General features: G+C 36.2%; 1 protein-coding gene across 3 annotated transcripts in view; it reads left to right on the top strand.

Moving 5' to 3' along the window:
- The window catches only part of LOC136797845 (polycystin family receptor for egg jelly-like), a 53,756-nt gene that overhangs the window by 6,949 nt on the left and 28,409 nt on the right, over positions 1-18,398 (top strand). For 2 of the 3 annotated variants that reach the window (XM_067054428.1, XM_067054427.1), the window contains exons 5-16: positions 710-930; positions 3,497-3,638; positions 4,462-4,631; positions 6,273-6,426; positions 6,770-7,128; positions 7,815-8,031; positions 8,557-8,680; positions 10,286-10,423; positions 11,280-11,614; positions 14,278-14,976; positions 16,312-16,543; positions 17,103-17,345. In XM_067054428.1, coding sequence (XP_066910529.1) covers positions 710-930; positions 3,497-3,638; positions 4,462-4,631; positions 6,273-6,426; positions 6,770-7,128; positions 7,815-8,031; positions 8,557-8,680; positions 10,286-10,423; positions 11,280-11,614; positions 14,278-14,976; positions 16,312-16,543; positions 17,103-17,345 — 3,034 coding nt within the window. Of the gene's footprint in view, positions 1-709; positions 931-3,496; positions 3,639-4,461; positions 4,632-6,272; positions 6,427-6,769; positions 7,129-7,814; positions 8,032-8,556; positions 8,681-10,285; positions 10,424-11,279; positions 11,615-13,611; positions 13,640-14,277; positions 14,977-16,311; positions 16,544-17,102; positions 17,346-18,398 lie in introns of all 3 variants that reach the window. The other variant, XM_067054429.1, reaches the window with a different exon arrangement.

The raw sequence follows: 18,398 nt of genomic DNA, 5'->3' as shown, positions 1-18,398 counted from the left end.
ATAACACAGAACATTGAGGTCCAGTTTTTGGGGAATTACAGGGAGATTTGAATCGTAGAAAATATTGTACAAGTGTTTCCGTTTGATGGGAACAGAGAATTGGATCCAAGTTGTAGTAAGATTCGAATAATGCTTTTCACACAGGCGAATATAATAAAACAGAACATTGAGGTCCAGTTTTTGGGGAATTGCAGGGAGATTTGAATCGTAGAAAATATTGTACAAGTGTTTCCGTTTGACGGGAACAGAGAATTGGATCCAAGTTGTAGTAAGATTCGATTAATGCTTTCCACACAGGCGAATATAATAAAACAGAACATTGAGGTCCAGTTTTTGGGGAATTAGAGGGAGATTTGAATCGTAGAAAATATTGTACGAGGGTTGCCCTTTGACGGGAAAAGAGCATTGGATCCAAGTTGTAGTAAAGGGCTACATACACTACACAATATATTGTCAGGCAACATATTGATAATATATTGCTGAACACCGGCAATATATTGAAAAAGTGTCCGCAATATATTGTCAGCTAGATTTCACTATTTCAACAATATATAGGGAAATTGTTTACAAAATGAAAATTCCTTTTTATAATAGAGCACCTGTCTTTTACCTCGTACATTACGGTTCGAAAACTATATTGTCTAATATTACTCACTAATATATTGTGTAGTCTAAGTAGCCCTTAAGATTCATAATGTTTTTCACACAGGCGAATATGATCAAAACTACAATATCACATACACAATGGATGATGACGATGCAACTGAAAAGACCTTATCAACTGATCCTTTCACATGGATGTTCGATACTCCAGGCTACCATAAATACACCGTCAAATTGAACACAGGCTATTTCGATGACGTCATGTTAAAGTTCTCGGAAATGGTGAATGTCGACTTTGCACCTGATTCTTTTGGTGAATCAGTTAAGGTAGGATATAATTATTATCTTTGTAAACGTTGCTTTTTGGAGAAATCGAGTGGTATAAAAAAGGGAATTTCCCAAAAAAGGGAATTTCCCATAAAAGGGAATTTCCTAGATTCATTAATTCTCTAGGGATAAGAAAAAGACAAACCTTAATACCGGGCTATCATTTAACCGGTATAAGAAGAGTGACAAAATTGTGAGCTATTTGTCCAACTGTCCTTAGGCGTGAAGCTATGAATACCATCCTCGGTCGCTTTAGACTCCCTGCGGTGGCAATTATCTTTGTTAACGTTGTTTTTTTGAGAAGTCGAGTTGTGATGAAGTTTATTTTAGCACCAAACACTGACCTTTAATATATCCCTGGACAAAGCTTTTTCCGCTATCCTTGATCGGAGTTTTTTCTTTTGAAGTGGTACCCGCTAAGAAGCCATTGAATGCTGAAAAATTAACGTTAGACGGCGCTACATTATCACAAGTATTCAAAGAAAAGTGAAATCTTGAATAGTGCTACCGTCAGGCACTTTAAAAAAACTCTGATCAAAGATTTTGTTTGGCTGCGATCGAAAATTATTGTCCAGGGTATATAAAGGTCAGTGGCACCAAATCATGCTCTTTTGTGCGATCGACAAACTTTTTCCAGGGTATATAAAGGTCAGTGGCACCAAATCATGCTCTTTTGTGCGATCGACAAACTTTTTCCAGGGTATATAAAGGTCAGTGGCACCAAATCATGCTCTTTTGTGCGATCGACAAACTTTGTCCAGGGTATATAAAGGTCAGTGGCACCAAATCATGCTCTTTTGTGCGATCGAGTTGAGGTGAGGCTCTTATCTCAATATAAGTGTTTTGCCAGCACTACCTTTGGGTACCACCGTGGTGGACGGCCTCTGGGGGTCCTGGCCGGGGTCCTGGGGGGGTCCGACCGGTGCCCACTGTTCAGGGGGGTGTGAGGGTACACGCCTGCACCGGTGTGGGTTCTTCAAAGTTCCTCAAAGTGTCGTCAAAAACCCGCAAAAATTGTTCAAACTCGCTCCGTTCAGGGGGGGGGTCAGGGTCCAGGATACCAACCCAGGGCCCAAAAACCTGACTTTTCAACATTTGAAAGTAGTAGACACCACCACCCCCTAAATTGGTATCAATACCAACTTGAAAACCCCAATTTTCTAAAAAAGGGAGGACCCACCCCCCTAAATTGGTATCGATATCAACTTGAAAATCCTGATTTTTCTGAAAAAGGGGGAACCCCCCCCCCCCCCCCTAAATTGGCAATCAGTAAAAATGCAAGAAGTTTATATGCATAGGATACTAAAGTGTATTCACAATAAGTGTGCACTCTTTTTTCTTTTATATACCTATAATTTTTGAAGGAATTCTTCAATCTTTATAAATTTGGTATCATTGGAAAGATATTAGTGAGTGGAACAATTTGAAATAAAAAAGACTTTAAAACAATTCTAAAATGAAGATGAAAATTAAGATTTTGTAGAAAAGTGCTATAACTATTATTTTCACTGAGGTGAATCCTTGATCATCAAATGTCATTACTGTCAAAAAATTTCTCAAAAATAATCATTCAGTCAAAAGATATCAAACAAAGTTATAAGCTGATTGACACCTAAAAACGCTGTTTTCTGCTCTTTTTTGGGATCAATCACTTATTTAAACTTTGTGTCATAACTTGATATTGAATAAATATTTTAGTAAAATTTGTTCACAATAATGACCTCCTAAGATCAAAGAATTTCTCCAGTGAAAATGAAAGTTATAGCACTTTTCTACAAGATCTTCATTTTTTCTTCTTTATTTTCATATTCGTTTTTGGAATTTTTTTAAAGACTTTTATTTCAAATTGTTCCACTCACAAATATCTCTCCAACAATACCAAATTTATAAAGATTGAAGAATTCCTTCAAATGTTATAGGTAAAAGAAAAAAGAGTGCACACTTATATCCTGAACAGACTTTACTTACATTATACAACATTTTAAGTCAGATACCAATTTCAAATTCAGCAAAAATTAAAAAAAAGAGGACCCACCCCCTCATTTTGGTATCGATACCAACTTAAAGATTCCCTTATTTTCAAAAAAAGGGGGACCCACCCCCTCATTTAAGTATCAATACCAACTTGACTTTTTGAAATTTGAAAAAAAAAATTGACACCACCCCCCCGGCCCTGGGTTTGGTATCTGGATCCTGACCCCCCCCCCTGCTCCGTTAACGGATTCTACAAGTATGGCCAACCATTTGTAGTTTAATAAGATTTAAACTCTGAACTGTTAGCTTTTCTTAAGATATCTTTGGTATAAACTCGACCCTTGGACTGTAATGCTAATGGTTGACAGGTGTATTGATACCATAGATCTAGTGTAGATTTAGTATTAAAAGTTCTTCCGTCTCGGTAAAGCATATTGTATAAAGAGGCTTTTACTTCTCAAAATTCTGCATATAATTTACGGAAAGTTCAAGAATGTGTGCTAATTTGATGTGTAAGATTTATTGACCACTGAGATTGAGCCCTTTTCTACTCTTTTATAATATTTGACATACTCTGTTTACTTTTCTTAAGATCTGGGGACCAACATCCTTAGAAGAGAATGAGGAAGGTCTATGGACATTCAACAGTCGTTCAGTATCAAACGGAAGTTTGTTGATCAGAATTACTCAAAATGATATTCTCATCAACGATGGAGAAATGAATGTTACAGCTGGTAGGTTTTGTTCAGTATCTAAAGTTTAATTTAAAGGTTTTGTTTTAAAATAAGAGTGATATTGTTTGCTTACTTATCAATATTAATTCACAATTTTTTCACATTGGATTGACACGGATGTGGAGCAAGATTGGTCAGAAAGACGAAAAGAAAAACATTTTTTGCTTGTATCAGCATAATATAACAATAGGCAGACACTGTCCTGATATGAAATATGTGTCTGATAGGAAACGGGAACACTTTTGTAAAAATAAAACCTTTAAAGCCAAATTGACAGTATGAAAATTGAGGTCCGAATCGGTACGGGAAAAAATGCTGAGCTTGAAAAAATATTGCAGTTTTTAAAACCAATCATTAAAACGAAATAACGTGCGTTTTGCCAGTTGATTGTTATATTCGACAAATTGCAAAATACAGACCATTAATTTAGAACATTTCGGCTACTGCTTCTTCTATGTATAGATTGCCTTTAAAAAACATCAACATCAGATTCTACAAAATTGTATTTTCAAAGTTTAGCGCGCTATTCAAAGAGCCTTGATCTTGGTAGAGTAAAAGTTATATGACCGTTTACGAGGAGAATTTCCAACATCTTAAAGAAGGTTTTGATTACGGAATTATAACAGACCACGTAACGGATTTTTACCGCCCGGGTCAACCCATGCCATGTGAGGGGAATTGGGTAGTCAGTCCAAGGTGCTGACGGGACGCTCATTGAAAGCGTCTATAGTTGCAAAAATAGGCCTCAAAGCCTCCTGCAACTCAACCAAATAGAAATAGAGATTAACATTCCTTTGACGTTTTTTCTTGTTTTCTATTCCAGGCGTCTCTGTATGGGCAGTTGGTATGAAATCACGTGACATCAAGATATTAGGTGGAACATCAGTCCCTTCAAATGGATTCTTTATCATTCCTGATCTGACTTTCGAAACTGATGGATACCTCTATCAAATTGAAGGTGATTTCAAACAAGTTGGATCATTGAATATACTGGTAAGTTATTACGTCCACTGACCTTTATAAACTCTGGACCAAGCTTCTCAATCCCAGCCAAGCAAAATCTTTAATCGGAGTTTTTTGAAAAGTGGTACCCTAATGGCGGCACTACTCGATAGCGGTGTAAATACATCGAGAGCGCTAGGTCTCCTTTTCTTCAAATTCTTTTGATGATGTAGCGGCGTTAAACGTTAATTTTTAACATTGAAATGGCTTCTTCTCGGGTACCAATTCCAAAAAAACTCTAATCAAAGATGGCGGATATTGGTTGGTCAAGAGATATATAAAGGTCAGTGATTACGTCTATAAAATGTGCATTTGACGTCTATTTTACATCCATTTAACGTCTCTAACGTCCATTTTACATCATTTTTACGTACGGTTAAATTGTGTGATCAAAATTGCGGGGCAAAAAAATATTAACTTCGAAATTCAAAATAAACCGACTTCCAAATCACGTTCTATGTTCTGTTGACTATTAAATATTAGCGCGAGCTACTAAAAATATATTTGATAGGCCATGGTGCCAGTTAGGGAAAAATCCTCTACTTGGCAGGCTATATCAAGATTTGATACAAAAGTTGCAAAATAAATCCCTCCTAGTGTAGTGTAATTTTTGGAGAAATATTTTTCAAAGAAATTTTCTTATAAAAGATTTTGACAAAAAATACCCACATGGTAGATGATGGCTTTTGATTAATAGTGTTGAGGTTCATTAATGATGATTTTTATTAATATATACCCGTAGGCAAAGAAGCGGTAGGATTTCTTCAGCCAGTAGGATTTCTTCAGCCAGTGGGGGTAAAAATAACGGACTCTCGGCGGGGGTGAATATTCCGATGTTTTTTTTATGGCTAGGGAGTTTGAATTCCATTGTTTCCCAGTCAGAAAATTCAGTGAGGATTTGTTTATCGACCGCCGGAGGCGGTTTCTTTCATAGTGGTACGCTAATCTCGTTTTGCCTTGGCTCATTACTTTGTCTACCATTTACTTTCGGTTTTTTTAACTAGATTACCCAGGTGTTTCTCTTTTTTTCCCCGAATGTCTTTTTATTCGGAATTGAATAATCGAGACAGGAAAAATGACTATATTGTAATCTGTTTTCAATGAATAATCTAAAATGTACTGGAGATGACATGTAGGCGTTAATAATTTGCGCGCGCTCTTTCGCGAGCGTGATGCGAGATGGAAGGCGGTCGTTTCAGTGTGGTTTACATCCACACTGTGACCTAGTTTAAATACTTTTAGTAAGGAACCAAAAATTGCAATATAATTTTCAACTGGGAACGTGATGGCAAATTTTTCTAGCGGGAGGGGGTCCCTGAGATCTGTGAGAGGGGGATGTCTTTAAAGGGCTACATACACTACACAATATATTGTCGGGCAATACATTGACGATATATTGCTGAGTGCCGGTAATATATTGAAAAGACGTTCACAATACGTTGTAAGCTCTATTTGCAATATTCTCACAATATAGGGGGATGTTTTACAGAAAGAAAATATATTTTTACAATAGAGTACCAGTTATTTAAATCGTACATTACGGTCCGAAAACGATATTGTCGAATATTGTTCGTCAATATATTGTGTAGTCTAAGTAGCCCTTATCCAACCAACATTTTGTCTTTTCTCTAGATCTTACGTCCAGTTTGTTCATCACAAGAGTATTGTATTTCAACTGGTTCTTGCTGTAGTACACCTGATGGTCTTAATTTAACGGAAAGTCTGACAATACCTTCAAAGCGTGGTGATTGGTCAAACATCCCGGATCAGTTCATTGTTGTACGAAGTAAGCATTTCTGCTGATGTAGCATTTTTTTTGAAAAATGTGATTTTCAACCGTTCTTTTTTTCTTGAGAGATCTTGAGAGTTAGGCAATAATTTTTGGTACCACTAGAAAGATATTTTTTACTCATTCAAAAATAAGCATTCTGTTAGAAGGAGTCAAGGAGACATTCGAGTAATAGAGGTTTGAGATAAAGATGTACTGTATCAAAACATTTTATTTTATTTTAGCACTTATTTTTTTCTTTTTTTCACTTAAAGCAAATTGATTGAACCTTGACTTTCATATATCTTAGACATGCTGCATTAATTCAACTTATAAACTTACTGTTTTTTATCCATTTAAGGTATTCTTGTTCGAATCAGCTCCCCTGGTCACAACACGATCGATATCTCATACCCTAGCATTGCTATTAAAAAGGGTGACTTAGTAGGTTACCATCAAACAACCACTTCAGCTCAATTCAACACTGAATCAACACCAAGCCAATATAATATATTCCAAGCTACTGGAAATCCTGAAGAGAACACCCGATTTTACTCATCCGATATTACTACTAAACACTATATGAAACCGAAATTACGATTTTATTATTCCGATTTTTTTGGATTTGAATATCGGAGACGTTTTACCGTTGCTGGATCTTATAAGATTACGTCGCAGTATGAGAATGGACCGATAGAGAAACGTTGGGTCACCGTACAAGTATGTTGTTGTTCAAAGTTAAATTTATTTTTGCAAAATTGTTCTCTGTTATAAAAACCGGTTTTCCTATGCTTAGTACGGTTCAAGTATTGTACTCACGACCTTGTGCACCGTAGCCCAAATGCTCTACCTATATACTACGGTCCCCTTAAAGTCTTAGCTTAAAGTTAAAGGTCCAGCTATATCTGGCTACGGTGCACAAGGTCGTGGGTTCAATTCCTGACTTGGTCAGACTTCTTACAAAATGGTACTTGATGCCTCTCTGCTTGATGCTCAGCAATTAAGAGAAGGATCAAGAGTGAGTGGAGCAATCAAGGGAGTAGGAGTGGTGGCCTCCTCTACCTTCGGATAGACAGGTATCGAAAGAGGAGCCTCCGGATCGCCTCCGACTGCGGTCGCAGATCTACTTACTTAATGGCGCGCTGCAATTGCTTTTTCAGCTTCAATGATTTTTACTTAGAGAAAAGATTATGTCGTTATAAAAGTAGTACACCTTTGAGAAATATTTAAGTCCACCCTTTTTTAATCAGTATACGTTTTAGATCGGAGCAATGGAGTTTTATTTTCTTTCGGTCCATAGCAAAGAAACTTCGATTGAAAAAAAGTGATTGGAAATTTGGGCTGAATGATATTCTAAGTCAATATTTGGAACGAGAAATTACTCTGTCTCTATCATTTATCCTTAGAAAAGTGTTGGTACGTTAAGGATCGATAACGCTAATCCGCCACCCCACGTCGACATCAATGCACAAAACTTGCGATTTCAAGTGTCCGTTGATTATGGGACATCTCTGATCTACGAATTCATTATAACGGGGCCAGATGAATACAATCGAACCATCAAAGCTGGATCTAATAATTATTATCAGTTCACTGCTAATGAAATCTCAGAGCTAGCTTTAGGTAAGGATATGTTTGTTTTTTTCGAAAAAAGATGACCTTAAAGTAGCCTAGAAATCTAAGCTATTTTGATTCAGTCACTAGGATAAATCTGATGGTAAGTTGTGACTGAATAACTATATTCCAAGGCAAACATAAAATCCGTAAATATAAAAAATCTTTAAAGCGCCGGAAACGCTATATTGCCATTAGCCGTGTGTCCTAGCCTTGTGAATACGGGCTTAGATAACTAGGCTAACCTTAAAAAGGAAGATAGAGCTCACTATATTGAGGATTTGTCATTTTCGTGATGTAATATTTTATACAGAAGTTTGTCAATAATTTTGAGTTTAAATGATAAAACTAGGCAATCGACCGAGCTATTTTGGGTGCTTCCATTTTAAACATCACGTCATGAATATCATGAATTCAGCTAGAGATGGGATACACGCTTTTTTTATAAAAATATACTTTATAAGAATGTTCATGATGAAAATGGAAAAAACATTTCATTTTGCTTTTTTGTATTTTGTTTTGTCAAAAATTCAGGCGAATACAACTTGACGGCACGAGCAAGCAATTTGATCAGCTCAACACAAAAATCGACATCGTTTAAATTACTGGAGAAGATCACACGCCAAGACCTTTTTGTCTCTAATTTGACTGTATACAGGTATAAACAATGTCGGATCTGCTACAAATTTCAAATTTGTCGGATTGAAAAATTGACTTTTCATACAGCAATGTCAGCCGTTTTAGCAACTATGAAAATAAATGGTCTTTCATGTATTGGGGGGGGGGTTGTAGGGGTTCGAAATACCGTTTTTTCCGTCAAAATTTTTGCTGAATCCCGGAATCCCGTAAATTGAAAAAAATAACAACACCGTCACACCGGTTTGTACAGGTTCAAATACCGGCATAATGACAAAAAATAAGGCCAAATACCGTCACCGTCTGATTTTAAAATACCGTTTTCCCGTCTTTTTTTTCGTCAAATCCCGTAATACCGTACTAAAAAAGCGCCAATCCTGTCACACCGTAAAAGTACCCCCCCCCCCCATGTATGGTGAGTAGCATTAAAACGAACAATTAATGTAACATCATCTTGAAAATATTGATTAATACAATGCGAACTCAAAATATTTGTATTTTTTTGGCTTACCTTGTAAACGTTTTCGACTGTAGTCGTCAATTGCCGCGCGGCCATTTTTCCGCACCTAAAGACAATAGAAAAAAGTGTAAACAAATGATTGGATCGAGTTTAGGTTGGTAAAAAATGCCCGCATGGCAATTGGCAGCTACGGTCGAAAAAGTGTATTACATGAATATTAGGAGACGTGTTATTAACACGAATAGAAAAATTTCGCGTTAATAAAAATCCCGTTCATTTTTCGATGGCTCACTTTAAAGTTTAAAGCTCATCCGTGTTAATTTGAAGTCGTGTTAATTTCAACGCCGTTAAATACTTAAATACTTCATATTCATGTAATAAGGTATTTTCTACTTTGTATGGATTAGTCATCTAGCATGCTAGACTAGTACATTTTTTTCTATATAAGAACAATTTTATAAGAACAATGAGGCTCAAAATCGGCAAAAAATGAAAACAATTTAAAATACTCAATTTCAAGCAATTTAGGGGTCAAAGAAGTAAAAACTTAGTATAACGCCTAAAATACCCCAATTACATCCAATAAATAAGAACAGGATAAGAACAATTTAAGACTCAAGGTGCCAAAAAAATAAGAACAGCCAAGCCTCAGAAAATTTTACTGGTTCTTATAAAAAAAAGTGAAGGAAACTATATTTTTACATACTTGGAACTGACACAAAGTTTACTTTTCAAATATAAGCCTAAGTCTTATATGACATAAACCATCGAGTTTAAAACCCTTTAGGCTAGTGAGGATAAAATCATTGTAATTCAAGTCCGAAGAGCTAGAGGCGAAACTTTAACCCTTCTCAGGCAAAAGAAATTGAAGCCACTTATTTTCCATCCAAAACGCGCATAGAACGCACAGTAATGAGTAATCATGACAACGGATTGTATCTAGAGGTTCCTTTGTTTTGGACTACATATTTTGAAATCTAGTGATAGATTTTAGTTTCAATCGGCCGTTTGTGTAGTGGTTTCATTTCGCATCCAGTAGTCTCGCCTCTAGCCCTTTGGGTTTGAAACTCAATGGAAAAAATAAAACCTAAAACTACGCGGGCCCCGTCTAGCCCTGTCGGGTTTTGAACTCAAAGATATTAACCGCTAATACCTTCTTTTTTGCAGAAACGAGGAGATCCAAATAGACGTTACTATACATAATGGAAATGAAATCGACTTTGAGATTGACCTTGGTGAAGGGGATGTACAAACTGATTTCTTTCCAATAGCAAACCCAACTATCAAAAGAACATTCACTAAAAGGTGAGCTGGAGTCGTTTATAATGCGTGTAATACAGTAGTATAGGCTTTATATGATAACACGATTATTGTTACGGGGTTTATTTTGTATAAACGACTGAAAGAATCCGGTGTTCCAGCCTTACAGAATCCCCGGCTAGCTACGCAGAAACTTGCGTAGCGAGAAAATAATTTATCAAGCAACAACAAACTCTCAAAACAAAATCAACTCAAATGAAAAACTTTTAACACAATTTTTTTTTGAGCGGGAAAAATTATAATTACAATATTTGTCTGAATTAGTCGTCTAGTTTGCTAGACTAATCCCCAGCTGATATGCGACGTTATGTCAACATTCATATAATGTTCATTAACTTTGCTTTGGACTTACAACATCGTGTAAGGGAAAGTATTTTAAACACTGCTGCACAACTCACCCTCAAGGTCTAAATATTGGGTTTGTATATTTTGTCTCATCCATGGATTAATTTTGATTAAATCAAAACCTGAAATACTATTTTGTAGAACGATAAACTCGGTATACATTCACTCACCATCTGGATAAGGCTATCACTGTGTCTCACTAACATTCTGGCGATTGGTAGTGTAAAGGTTTCGATCACAGACTTACACTGCAATGCACTGTGTTCGAATCCCAAGCGCTACCAGGCAGGGTATTAGGGAAATATGGTGATAGACTCTCTACCTTCACTCATATACCATTGCGTGGTTCTGAGTGCATATTTGAATGCATCCAGATTAATATATTGACATTTGCTAAAATTTGTCCCCGTAAAATCGTAAAAGATAATTCAGCTTGTCATATTTAGCCCATCTGAAGAACTCTAACCATCCCTCATTTTAATTTTTCGCATTTCAGTTACTCAGAGTGTGGTCAAAAAGCAATCACAGTCAAAGTCAAGAATCCATTAAGCGCTGGCAACACCTGGGAAAACTTGCCATCACCAAGCGTTAGCAAACGAAACATTGTCATCATCTGCCCGTTAGGTGATCTCCAGATTGAAACAGATCCGGTTTTCTCAGCTTCCCGAGTTTTAGAGATATCCGGTGGTGTTGAAGTGGAACTCAAAGTTGATATGAGGAACGGCACATTCCCAGAATATTTGATCGAATGGGGAGATGGTGTATCAGACAATGTGGATCAAACTAACAAAATTGTTCCTGAAGTTTTCTACGAGAAACATACTTATACAGGTATTTTTATTTGACAAATGTTACAGTTGCTAATTAAAAGTTCTTCCGTCAAAAAACCTTGCTTTGACCACTTTACCTTTTGACAGAGACTCAAAGTTTTCTACAAGAAACATACTTATACAGGTATTTTTATTTGACAAATGTTACAGTTGCTAATTAATAGTTCTTCCATCGAAAAACCTTGCTTTGACCAATTTACCTTTTGACGGAGACTCAAAGTTTTCTACAAGAAACATACTTATACAGGTATTTTTATTCGATAAACAGTGTTACAGTTTACTCTCGCTAATTAAAAGTTCTTCCGTCGAAAAACCTTGCTTTGTCCACTTTACCTTTTGACAGAGACTCAAAGTTTTCTACAAGAAACATACTTATACAGGTATTTTTATTTGACAAATGTTACAGTTGCTAATTAATAGTTCTTCCATCGAAAAATCTTGCTTTGACCACTTTACCTTTTGACAGAGACTCAAAGTTTTCTACAAGAAACATACTTATACAGGTATTTTTATTTGACAAATGTTACAGTTGCTAATTAATAGTTCTTCCATCGAAAAACCTTGCTTTGACCACTTTACCTTTTGACGGAGACTCAAGGTTTTCTACAAGAAACATACTTATACAGGTATTTTTATTTGACAAATGTTACAGTTGCTAATTAATAGTTCTTCCGTCGAAAAACCTTGCTTTGACCACTTTACCTTTTGACAGAGACTCAAAGTTTTCTACAAGAAACATACTTATACAGGTATTTTTTTCGATAAAAAATGTTACAGTTGCTAATTAATAGTTCTTCCGTCAAAAAATCTTGCTTTGTCCACTTTACCTTTTGACAGAGACTCAAGGTTTTCTACAAGAAACATACTTATACAGGTATTTTTATTTGACAAATGTTACAGTTGCTAATTAATAGTTCTTCCGTCGAAAAACCTTGCTTTGACCACTTTACCTTTTGATGGAGACTCAAGGTTTTCTACAAGAAACATACTTATACAGGTATTTTTTTCGATAAAAAGTGTTACAGTTTACTCTCGCTAATTAAAAGTTCTTCCGTCGAAAAATCTTGCTTTGTCCACTTTACCTTTTGACAGAGACTCAAGGTTTTCTACAAGAAACATACTTATACAGGTATTTTTTTCGATAAAAAATGTTACAGTTGCTAATTAATAGTTCTTCCGTCAAAAAATCTTGCTTTGTCCACTTTACCTTTTGACAGAGACTCAAGGTTTTCTACAAGAAACATACTTATGCAGGTATTTTTATTTGAGAAATGTTACAGTTGCTAATTAATAGTTCTTCCGTCGAAAAATCTTGCTTTGTCCACTTTACCTTTTGACAGAGACTCAAAGTTTTCTACAAGAAACATACTTATACAGGTATTTTTTTCGATAAAAAGTGTTACAGTTTACTCTCGCTAATTAAAAGTTCTTCCGTCGAAAAATCTTGCTTTGTCCACTTTACCTTTTGATGGAGACTCAAGGTTTTCTACAAGAAACATACTTATGCAGGTATTTTTATTTGACAAATGTTACAGTTGCTAATTAATAGTTCTTCCGTCGAAAAACCTTGCTTTGACCACTTTACCTTTTGATGGAGACTCAAAGTTTTCTACAAGAAACATACTTATACAGGTATTTTTATTTGACAAATGTTACAGTTTACTCTCGCTAATTAAAAGTTCTTCCGTCGAAAAATCTTGCTTTGTCCACTTTACCTTTTGATGGAGACTCAAGGTTTTCTACAAGAAACATACTTATACAGGTATTTTTTTCGATAAAAAGTGTTACAGTTTACTCTCGCTAATTAATAGTTCTTCCGTCGAAAAACCTTGCTTTGACCACTTTACCTTTTGACAGAGACTCAAGGTTTTCTACAAGAAACATACTTATACAGGTATTTTTTTCGATAAAAAGTGTTACAGTTTATTCTCGCTAATTAAAAGTTCTTCCGTCGAAAAATCTTGCTTTGTCCACTTTACCTTTTGACAGAGACTCAAGGTTTTCTACAAGAAACATACTTATACAGGTATTTTTATTTGACAAATGTTACAGTTGCTAATTAATAGTTCTTCCGTCGAAAAACCTTGCTTTGACCACTTTACCTTTTGACAGAGACTCAAAGTTTTCTACAAGAAACATACTTATACAGGTATTTTTATTTGACAAATGTTACAGTTGCTAATTAATAGTTCTTCCGTCGAAAAACCTTGCTTTGTCCACTTTACCTTTTGACAGAGACTCAAGGTTTTCTACAAGAAACATACTTATACAGGTATTTTTTTTCGATAAAAAATGTTACAGTTTACTCTCGCTAATTAAAAGTTCTTCCGTCTCATCAAAGTATATAAAGAGGATTTCCCGTCTCAAAATTGTGCATAAATTCACCAAAATCTCTAGACGAGACCGAGATAAATTTGAAAACCGTGTTTAGCCCGGGGTGGAGTATGAGTAAGCAGTGCCTGACGCTCTGACTCTGTGCATATAAATTTTCCCGCGTTTACTGGCCCTCTAACGGACGATAGCATCATCTATAAAATCTCAAATATATCAAATATATTACCTGCCAAGCATATCTACCTGCACTTCCTTTGTCTTCCAGTATATTTAGAGTACGGTCCGAAGTATAAGTTAAATGTTAATTCTTTCGTTTTTCATCTCTTTCAGGTGAAACTACATATTACCTGACTGTCACAGCCATCGATAAACTTCAAAATGAAATCAAATCAGATACCGTCAAAATCATCGTATCAACCTGTTCTGTACCTGAGTTATTTTTCTCTTATGGCACGCCAAGCGAACCGCTCCAATACACACGTGGTCAGTCAATCCCAATGGTGGGTTATTGGGTTAAGTTACCAGATTGCGTCGATACTGTTCAAAGAGAATACAAATATATGAATGCTACATTTAAATCTAATGACGGCTCAACCAATGATAAAATTGAATTTTCATTCGATCTCTCATTACGAAAACTTTCGTATACTGTCCAACCGAGAAGCTACGAACCCGGTTCATACACTGTCAATTTGATCATGTCTTTTAAAGGAGAATTATACCAGTATAGTGGTTATTTCCGTATTGTCCAATCACCGCTTCAAGCTGTTATCAGTAATAATGATTTTCAGACGCTCCCAACTCGCCATAAAGATGGCTCCTTTTATAATTCTGTTATAGACGCTAAACAGAGTCGGGATCCAGATGATCCGCGATTGGGATATTCCGGACTAAATTTCACATGGTTTTGCCGGTTGAAAACTGAAAATGATACGAAAGTTCAAATTGAGATTCAAAAAAGAAATGATACAAATGTTGAGTATAAATGTTTGAATAAAGTTTGGAATGAAACCCAGCCGTTTGGCAAAGGTAAGAGAAAATGAAAGTCTCTTCATGTTTTGTTGAGTTATGTAACTTCTGCACTGACCTTTGTATATCCCTGGACCAAGCTTTATTCGCCATCTTTGATTGAAGTTTTTTTGGAATTGGTACCCGTAAAGAAGCCATTCCAGTGTTAAAAATCTAACGGCGCTATATCATCAAAAGTTTTCGAGGGAAAGTAGATCTAGCGTTTTCGATGCATTTACACCGCTATTGAGTAGTGCCTCTATTAGGGTACCACTTTTCAAAAAAACTCCGATTAAAGATTTTGCTTGGCTGGAATTGGTCCAGGTTATATAAAGGTCAGTGACCCTATTCGAAGCAAAATAATGCGTCATCTTGAATGGAGTGACGTCACAATTTGAATGTATGATTCGAACTTTTGCTTCCGTAACGGCGGAAACTACGTAGCTTAATAAAACATGAAAAACTTATATACGTTGTAACAAACATTGAATCCTTAATTCGGACACATGTGCTTCTCAGGTGTTTCCACTAGATCGGCAAATGACAAATCCAAGTGTATTTAAAATCATTTGTCTGATCGGGTTGTCTAGCATGCTAGGTAAGTCTGCGACCGCAGTCGGAGGCGACCCGAAGGCTTCTCTTTTGATAGCCGTCTACCCGATAGAGGAGGGCGCCACTCTTTCTCTCTGGATTGCTCCACTTACCCTTGATCCTTCTTTTAATTTCTGAGCATCAAGCAGAGAGGCGTCCAGTACCATTTTGGGAATCTTTGGTATGAACCGCCTTGGGGTTGAACCCATAACCTTGCGCACTGTAGCCGGATGCTCTACCACTGCACTACGGTCGCTAGCATGCTAGACGACTAATCTAGACACAGAATGAAATATGGCAAAAAAATAATGTAATCAAATGGACAATCTTAGTCGGAGGTTTCCAGTCGTTTAGAAAAGCTGATATTATCCTGTTACAATTATTGTATCAAGATAATTGTATTCCATAGGTTATAGACGACTTCAGTCTACTGATCTGATAGAGGAAATATTTAACAAGTCTTATACATAGGTTTTGCTTTTACATAAGTGTTCCCGTTTCATATCAGACACATATTTCATATCGGGACAGTGGCTTCATATTGTTATATTATGCTGATATAAGCAAAAAAATGTTGTTTTTTCCTCTTTGTGACCAATCTTGCTCCACATCCGTGTCAATCCAATGCGAAAAAGCTTGCAAATTAAAATTGATGAGTAAGCAAACAACATCATTCTTATTTAAAAACAAAACCTTTAAACCTTTTCGTGTCTTTGGTCAGTGGGCCTCCTTCAATAATAAAAAAATTAATTTGAATTTCCACAGGTGTCGAGGCGAAATCGAACGCGTATCATTTCTTACAAAACATCGAATATGAGTTTCGTGTCATCGTTCAGAAAGGCTCAAGAAGTAGCCAAGACGACCAGACTGTATTTTTCGCTGAGGGAGACCCACCTGGTATAGTGTTGTTGTGCCAAGACAATTGTGGAAGCAAGATTAATACACAAGGAGAGTTGGCTTACAGGCTTGATTGTGATCGGTATCCAGTCTGGCAACAGTAAGTGAATCAATATTTTGTACAAAACTTTTTAATTTAGAATAGAACAGGTTTTTTGGAACTCTACAAAAACTGAAGAAGGGAGGTCAAAAATTTCCCTAGAAAGGAGAATAGCAAGAAAGGAGTACCTTTCTGATCTAGATTGTGTAATTTCATACTCTTTATTCAAAACAAAAATTTGCCCAAATTCAAATATATTTATTCTCTAGTTCTAAGGCAGCTTCAATGTGCTGTTTTTCTGGCTGGCAATTTAAGTTTTTTCTAGAGTTAAACAATAAGACTGAAAAGAGTGAAGAAACCGTAACTTTTCAAGTTTCAGAATCAAAAAAGAAGTAGGGGTTTTCAGACCAACTTCCACATTAAGTCCGACCGGTGCTCACAGGTCAGGGGGGATCCGAGGGTACACGCCTGCACCGTTGTGGGTCCTTCAAAGTTCCTCAAAGTGTCGTCAATGAAATGTCAAAGACATTGATATAATGGTTAGAACAATTAAAATTAATCTGTATGATTGTTTCTTTAAACAATTAATCAAGATTTAATGATTACATTTTTTTTTCAGATTCTCTTCTAAATGGATTATCTCGTACGACGGTCAACCATCATCAGAACATCGCGTACAAGAACGTGATGGTAACTGCAATAACCATAACTTAATCATTTATACTGACACCCCATTGGTTGAAGCCAAGAATTATACATTCGAATTCCAATTCCGATATTATGGAGATGTTGGGAAATCGGTTTATCGGATTACAAGACAGACAAGTCAGATACCACATTCAGGATCGTGCGCAGTTACGGGGTAAGAATCTTTCAATAATCTTGCAAAAAACGCTGCCGTGTGCCAAACTTTGCAATATCATTTCAGCAAAGAGTTTCCCAGCTGGCACACAACGTTGTTTCAACGTCTATCATATGTTCATATCGTCCATATAACGTTAGATGAACATTGAAACAACGTTGTGTGCCAGCTGGGTTGGTAGAAGCTCAAACAATTCATAATATGCACCATTGCAATGTTTTCCGTTCCACCCAATAGCTGATTGGTTGAAAGTGACGTATTGACTGCTTTTACGTCACTTCCAACCAATGAGCTATTGGTTCCGTGACGTAATGTCAGAAGAAATTGCAGTGGTGCATATCATGAATAAACCACAAGAATTCAAACTGGCCTTAGTTAACTGAGCCCGTATTCACAAGGCTAGATCACACGGCTTTTGGCAATATAGCTTTTTGGCGCTTTGTAGATTTTTTATATATACGGATTTTAAATTTATATAAGTAAGTTCACAACTTACCATCAGATTTATCCTAGTCACTGAATCAAAATAGCTTAGATTTCTAGGCTTCAAACTGCGTAAAGAAGTTTTTCATGATTTGTTAAGTAACGTAACATTGAAAAAAATCTGCCATTATGGTAGAGAGCACCTCACTAAAAACCGGGATTTTCATCTCGTTTCTAAGTGAGTTCCACTTTGACGATTTTTAAAAAAGTCTTTCAAGTATTTTGACGTTTTGACGCAAATTCGATTATTTTGCTTCTGCAGGAGCTTCGAAAATTAAAAGTGACGTCAAAAAATCTAATGTTTAGAGCCCGAAAACCCGGACTCAAAACATTCGAAAAATTCGTAAAGTGGACGTTAATTGCTTAAAAAACGCGGGTGACGTCTAGTATAGGCTACCATTATGGAGGCAAACGTTCTAACTTGTATATTAGCCGGTTCTACGCAAATCGAACGTGTTTGCTTCCATAATGGTAGTGAAAGTTGCGTAACTTAGTTAACTTGAAAACCCCCTGGAGTCTGAATCGCAGATCTCAAAACTGCATTACCATATAGGGTAATTTAAAAGGAGC

The sequence above is a fragment of the Clytia hemisphaerica genome, unplaced genomic scaffold (genome assembly GCF_902728285.1).
Source record: "Clytia hemisphaerica strain Z4C2 unplaced genomic scaffold, Clytia hemisphaerica genome assembly, whole genome shotgun sequence".
Lineage (NCBI taxonomy): Eukaryota > Metazoa > Cnidaria > Hydrozoa > Leptothecata > Clytiidae > Clytia > Clytia hemisphaerica.
The sequence above is the reverse complement of the archived record's forward strand: the minus strand, read 5'-3'. Positions and strand labels throughout refer to the sequence as shown.